The 7459-nt window shown below is 47.8% G+C and overlaps 1 protein-coding gene across 1 annotated transcript in view; it reads right to left on the bottom strand.

Annotated features, from left to right (window-relative positions):
* Positions 1 to 3701: 3701 nt before the first annotated feature.
* The window catches only part of LOC124803270 (protein dachsous), a 334804-nt gene continuing 331046 nt past the window's right edge, over positions 3702 to 7459 (bottom strand). The window contains exon 26 of the mRNA XM_047264453.1: positions 3702 to 6895. Coding sequence (XP_047120409.1) covers positions 5300 to 6895 — 1596 coding nt within the window. The 3' untranslated portion in view covers positions 3702 to 5299. The remainder of the gene's footprint in view (positions 6896 to 7459) is intronic.

The raw sequence follows: 7459 nt of genomic DNA, 5'->3' as shown, positions 1-7459 counted from the left end.
TCAGTGGGAAAGAGATATAAACGGATTGAGTGCCAAATAGGAGGAACAAAGTTAGGACAGGTGGACAGTTTCAAGTACTTGGGATGCATATTCTCACAGAATGGCAACATACTGAAAGAACTGGAAGCGAGGTGTAGCAAAGCTAATGCAGTGAGCGCTCAGCTACGATTTACTCTCTTCTGCAAGAAGGAAGTGAGTACCAAGACAAAGTTATCTGTGCACCGTTCAATCTTTCGACCAACTTTGTTGTTTGGGAGTGAAAGCTGAGTGGATTCAGGTTACCTTATCAATAAGGTTGAGGTTACGGATATGAAAGTAGCTAGGATGATTGCAGGTACCAGTAGATGGCAACAAAGGCAGGAGGGTGTCCACAATGAGGAAATCAAAGAAAAACCGGGAATGAACTCTATACATGTAGCAGTCAGGGCGAACAGGCTTAGTTACACGCGTGGGAGAAGCAAGGTTACCCAGGAGACTCATGGGTTCAACCAGCGGTAGAGGGTAGGAGGAGTTGGGGTAGACCAAGGAGAAGGTACCTGGATTCGGTTAAGAATGATTTTGAAGTTATAGGCTTAACATCAGAAGAGGCACCAATGTTAGCACTGAATAGGGAATCATGGAGGAATTTTATAAGGGGGACTATGCTCCAGACTGAGCGCTGAAAGGCATAATCAGTCTTAAATGATGATGATGATGATGATGATGATGATGAGTGAAACTAGCTGTTCTGTTAATGCAGAAAACAAATGCGACGACAAATCTTGGACTGATGGAAGCATTATGCTGGAACTCTCCGCGTGCAATTAATGCAGCCTATTTCCTCCAGTACTTGCCAAAATTTTCATTGTGAAGGCACAAAACAGCAACAGTACATTGTTCGAAACAGAGCATGTAAGCAGCGAAGAAGCTGAGAAATGAACTGCAAACTCCTGACTCGAATATCAGAAAACATAAAGAAGAAAAGAAGTACTTTGACTTGGTGCCAATCTCTGTGTTACATCTCAAAGAACTCTATGAGCTGCAACAAACGGCTGGGGAGCAAACAATTGTATCCTGGGAGGATGCACCACCAGACCAATCAGATGAAGCCTAACTTCATCGTGTAATAGGATCTATTGGTAATACGATGAAGAACAATATGGATGTTGTCACAATGGGTTTGTGTAATGCACCATGGGAAGGGGAAATCGAATGAATAAGTGTAATGAAGGTACACTTTTTCTATTAAATGTTAGTAATGATACATAGACTTTGATGAGACCTTCGTTCCTTCCTACCTTCTAAGAGTCAGTATGATATGGTCTTGCTTCTTGATTCATTCTACAAAGAAACTGACTGTTCTCCACTCCATATGTTGTTGTGACATCATATGGAAAATAAGGATGGCACATTGTTTAAAGGTACTTACAGATAATGGCATGAACATTTCACGAATTGAGATAAGCCTTCAATCACTTTTCTTAAAACATATTGATTAGCTTAGTGACCAAAAAGATATGTTGTGCAGGGTTCAAATGTTTGATCAAAGACCATGTGGTTTTTATTTTGTGGTTCTGGCTACACAGGAAACATGTGGCTGTACGATTTTCTTAAAAGTTGTGTGAAATACTAGCTGCACTCAACCTTGTGATGCCACATGAGGAGCTACTTGAATGAGAAGTAGTGCCTCACATCCCGTGACGTTACTGGCATAGACTGACATGCTGGTTGGTTGGTCCCAATTGGCCCATCTGGGCTAGAGAACAGAGCTTTACGTTTCTGTTTCCAGCACCCCATATGTGGACGGAAGAGGAAATAACCTTAACAAGTGGTTCAATGGAATGTACATACACTGATGGGCCAAAACATTACGACCACTGCCCACCACGAGATTGAATGCCTTCTCATAGTGATGCAGTCACTTGACACGGTAAGGAAAGAACATAAGTGGAACAGAGATGAATGGGTAGTCGTTATAGAGAAGATATGGACCGCAAATGTGGTAATCCACTGATATAAGTGACTTTGACAAAGGTCAGATTGTTATAGCCCACACCCTGAGAACGAGAATCTCTGAAACAGCGAAGCTGGTCGGCTTTTCGTATAGTACTGTCGCGAGCATCTGCAGAAAGTGATTGAAGGATGATGAAATAACAAATAAGCCACATGGTATTGGACGTCCATGTGTCATCACGAAGTGTGGACATTGGAGGATTGCTCACTGTGTAAAGTGGGATAGGCAGTAAACTGTGGCATATCTGACAACATATAATACAATGCTGGTGCAGGCACATGTGTTTTGGAGCATACTGTTCAAAGGCCATTATTGAGCATGGAGCTCCACAGCACACGACCCCTAGTTGTTCTTATTTTGACCCAACAACATCGTCAATTACGATTGAAGTGGGCACAGCATCACGGAGCTTTCAGTGTGGATCAGTAGACACGGGGTGTCTGGTCACATGAACTGCAGTTCTTGTTACACCAGGTCGATGGTTTTCTCCTTACACGCTGTCAGCCAGGCGAATGGCTGCTTGAAACACGCACTGAGCCACAGATACCGGCTGGTGAGGGAAGAATTATGCAGTGGGGTACATTGACTTGGGCTTCAATGAGACCTGTGGTTGTAATTGAAGGCAACATGACAGCTGTGGACTATATAGACATTACTGAGGACATATTCCAGAAGGATAACTGTCCATGTCACAGGGTCAGAATAATCATGCTCCAGTGGTTTGAGGGGCTTGGTAGTGAACTCACATTGATGTCTTGGCCGGCAAATGCTCCTAATATGTATATATTGGGTGCCAGTTGCACACATGGAAACCACTGGCCCGTAATTTACAGGAATTGCCTGATCTGAGTTGTGACATATGGTGTCACATGACCCCAAAAACCAACTAAGGAATTGTTGAATTAATGTCAAGCAGAATCACAGCTGTATTCTCTTTGAAAAGTGGAGCAACACGCTATTAAACAGGTGGTCATGATGTTTTGCCTCATCAGAGTAGAACTAGATGTATCAGCTGTCACATTCGGGCACTGTACACAAGAGGCTACCACTCTTCAGTTGAACGAACAGTGGTGGCAGAATCACAGACTACAAACAAACTTGGTGATACTTCTCAGGATAAACTGCAGTGTGGCATTCCTTTGTTTTTTTTCTGCAGTGTCATGCCCAGAATGTCATGACTGATCTTGCATATTTTTTTTTAGAAACTAATTTACATTACTGTACACAAACAATATTGAATGTGTGTAAAACTGGGAACTCATTCTGTTGCATATTTAACAGCTTTTCAAATAACTGTGAGATGTGTCGTAGCAAGTTACTTGAAATGAATGTGTACGTGTCAGGTAAGATATTAATCTTTTTTAATATAAAGGCTAATCGGATATCAGCTTCATTCCATTGCGTAGATTTTATCAAATGCATTGTTTCATCAAATTAAAGAAAAATCAAAAAGCCATCTTGCCGAATTACAGAAAATGCTAATTGTTACCAGCAGCTTGCATTTCCACAGAAAAATCCTTTGATTGCTGAGAAACAAATTCCGCAACAGTAGTGTAAGTTTTCTTTACATTCTGTAAAAACTAAGTTCCAGGACCCAGTCATAATACAGCAATGTGTTTTTAAATATTGCTTTTAAAAAGAATTAAATATTTTATTGGTGTTAACGGGTAAGCTACGAAAGTAATGAAATGAGTACATGAAATTTTTTTATTTCTTTCTAAAATAGTAGAAAACGTTTTATTTTTGTACAACGTATTTCACATACATTACACAATCACGCAGAGACATAATACAATTTTACACATTGCAATTGTAATATAATACAACCGAGAGTGAGGCAAATTTGAGAGAATGACAGTAACATTACTGAGGTACACACTATTTTTGCCATCCGATGCTGATTTGTTCAGCCATAAATCACAAAAGATACTTTTCAAAAAACAATAAAAGCATTCCATTGTTGTTTTGATTTGTTTCGCACAAATAAACATACGAACAAATAATTTTGTCACTCATTCTAAAATCTGTTGACAACTGGCAAAGGATTGTACACGTGTGTACTATAACCGACGATGTTTACCGAAATGGTATTTCACGCAGCGCTGTCAGTGAAACATTGGTGAACAGTCAATATACAAACAGTTCTGCTATAAAACATTTATTTTTACCTTGAGCAATATGTATTCTCTCATTCCACACTTTTTCCAATGTTTACATACATCATCATTTAGCTACACATTTTAAATAAATTTACAGTTAAATAGTCACTGCATTTACGAAAATTTTGATTATTGTTTTCATGCTTGTCCGTATTTACATGGACTCAGTAACTACACTCATTTATACATGTTTATAAGATCACACTTATGTACAGAGCACTTGTTCAGTGTCTTTACTCGGTGAGGTTCTACACGTTTGTTAATAACACACACGCACAGTTCACTGTCCGTAGCCCTGCTGCTGGAAATTGGCCATTTTTGTGGCAAACTCATTTTCTTTACATCAGAGAAAATTACGTAAGGGCTAAGTGTGGCGCGACACATGCCGGTTCTGTTTACAGTAACGAGAGTCCGAGAACACTCAAAAGAATAAATACATTTCATCCGTGAAATGAAATCTTATTTGGCACAGAATCAATAAACATTATATTTATACAAGGCAGTAACTGTACCTGAAAAATTATTGAGAAATTGTACTCTTCCTTACATAGCAGGTGAAGTTCAGAGGTGTACATGAGTCCGAGCACCGACAGAAACGGGTCGAGCATTTACACACTTCATGACGATGCGAACGGGTGACAATTTCAGAAATAGTGTAATCCGAATAATAATGCTAAGTAATGAGGCAAGTTCTGAATGACCTGGTAGTTCTCTAAGTTGTAGAGCAGTTTAGCTGGGGTAAATATTCGAATTTATTGTAAGGACACAGCAAAACAGTGTTACATACTTTATTTTCCCTTTGATGGTGAAAAATTTTTAATGTCCCTTTATTGAGCAAAAATGTGATTAAGTGGCGGGACTTGTACTGATTACATGTCGATGGGAAACATAGCTTGCGACAAAACACATTTTTATTTTTACTGCGAAATCCTGTAGTGACTGTGTATTAATGGTTTCGAACTGGATCAGTGATGTATGTGAAGTGATGGGACACCAAAAATATATGAGAACTACACAGAGTCAGCAAATGAGATCTAATAAGTTGTTTGTCGGGGACACGACGGTACGGCGAACAGAGTGCTTCTATGTGTGAAGACGAATGTCGCGTAGAACAGCACGGCTGAGCAGTGGCAGCAGCAGGTCGGCCTCAGATGCGCAGCTCCGTCTCGGCCGCGGCGGCGGCTGCCGCTGCGGCGGCGGCGGCTGCGGCGGCCGCGGCGGCGCGCTGGGGCTGAGCCAGCGGCTGTTGGCGCGGCAGGGACACCACGTGGTGCGCCGTAGGCACGCCGGGCGTCACCAGCGGCGAGATGGACGGCGAGCGCGTCGCCAGCGGCGACAGCGACGGCGAGAAGCTGGGCGACATGGCGGCCGACGTGCTGAAGCCGGAGCCGCTGGCGTCGTGGCTGATGGGCGAGCGCGGCAGCAGCAGCAGCTGGTGGTGCGCCGGCACGGCCGCCTGCGCCGCCGCCCCCGCGCCCGCCCCCGCGCCCGCCTGCGCCGACCGCGACGCCAGCACCGGCGCCGCTATCGAGCGGGGCGCCACCGACGTCAGCAGCGGCGGCGGCACCGTCTTGACGGGCGGCGGCGGCGGGGGCGGCGCCGGCGCCTTGCTCACCGTCGAGCCGGCGCCCGACTTGCCGCCCAGCGACGCGCCGCTACTGCCGCCGCCCCCGCCTCCGCCGGACGCCCCGCTGTTGGTGCTCTGGACCGACGCCGTGTCGTCCTTGAGGCGCGCGATTTCGCTGAAGACGTGCGCCAGCGGCTGGTACTGCGGCCCCCAGTCCAGCAGGTAGTCCCAGTTGTAGCTGCCGGTCAGCTCCTCCTCGCTGTGCACTATGGAGCTGAGCGAGCCGGTCATGGAGGGCTGGTGCGTGCCGGCGAAGCCGCCCATCACCATGACGGGGTCGGCGCCCGCCGTCGAGCCCGCGCCCCCGTCCTCCGAAGCGGCGCCGCCCCCGCCGCCGGCGCCGCCCGCTCCGGAGCTGCCGGGTCCGCCGGCGCCGCCCCGCTCGCTACCGGCGCCGCCGCCCACGTCGTTCAGCTTGGCGTAGATGAGGTTGGCGATGTCCGCTTCGCCGGCCGCCTCCTCATCGAACATGTCGATCGGCACGACGCCGACGCCGACGCCCTGGTGGTGCAGCAGCGCCGAGGCGCCGCCGTCCTTGGCGGAGCCGCCCGCGCCGCCCGCCGCCACCGCCGCGTCGGAGCAGCGGCGCGACGAGGCCGAGGCGGCGCCGGCCGTGTTGGCCGCCGTGTCGACGATGCCGAGGCGCGCCAGGTACTCCTGCGTGTTGTGCACCGACACGTCCGACAGGTTGTCGTCGTCGGGCTGCCTGTGGTGGATGCCGGAGTCCCTCTGCAGCGGTCCCTCGTTGATCATGCGGATCTCCTCGTCCTCCACGTCCTCGCCGTCCTCGGCGGACCCGCGCCCGCTCGACCCGGACTGCTCGGAGCCCGACAGCTCCGAAGTGGTCGCCGCACCCGAATTGGAGCTCGCCGAGTTGTTGTTGTTCCGGTGGACGACGGGGCCGACTCCGACGCCGACGGCGCCCACGTACGGCGGGATTTCGTCGTACTTGGGCGGCCCGAACGGGGACGCCGGCCCCTGCACGACGCCGCCCGCGCCGCCGCCGCCCCCGGCACCGCTGCCGCGGATCGGGATGGTGTCGAAGGCGCTCGGGTCCACGAAGCCGTCGGCGCTGCCGCCCACGCTGGCGCCGCCGCTCAGCGCCGGCTTGTTCACCTGCAACACGCGACGGCGCAGATTAGGCTCACGTGGCACTTTTTCTGCATTTATTAGTTTACAGTCCATTCCTCGGTGGCAGCATTTTGTTCCAAAGCCACACCAAATTTGTTTACATACTAACGTACGTAATAGTTGTTTTGTAACCTAACAAACATTAACACACACGACACACTAACAAACAGCACTGATATATAAGGTGAACATTAATAAAACCGTTAAACTGCACGGACAGATCCCTGCCTGGAAATGGAGGACAAACGGTCCTATGAACATGTATACAGAAATACATCGTTGCCACGTTAGACAGCGCTAACAAATGACAGTTCCTCTAACCACAAGCCGTGTCTGTAAGCCACAGATGATGATTATGCAGACTGATGACGCCACTTCTGTTAAACGTTCGTCCAAAAGAGGACTGATGACAGAAATTCCATAATTTTGATGGTCGGGTGCAAAAACCAACGACAAAATCATTCCCTTAGAGGAATATTTTCTGTTGATAATCCTTGCATTCGTTCCAGGTAATAGAGATAGTAGCAGTTGTCATGCAGGATACACATA

The sequence above is a fragment of the Schistocerca piceifrons genome, chromosome 6 (assembly GCF_021461385.2).
Source record: "Schistocerca piceifrons isolate TAMUIC-IGC-003096 chromosome 6, iqSchPice1.1, whole genome shotgun sequence".
NCBI lineage: Eukaryota > Metazoa > Arthropoda > Insecta > Orthoptera > Acrididae > Schistocerca > Schistocerca piceifrons.
The sequence above is the reverse complement of the archived record's forward strand: the minus strand, read 5'-3'. Positions and strand labels throughout refer to the sequence as shown.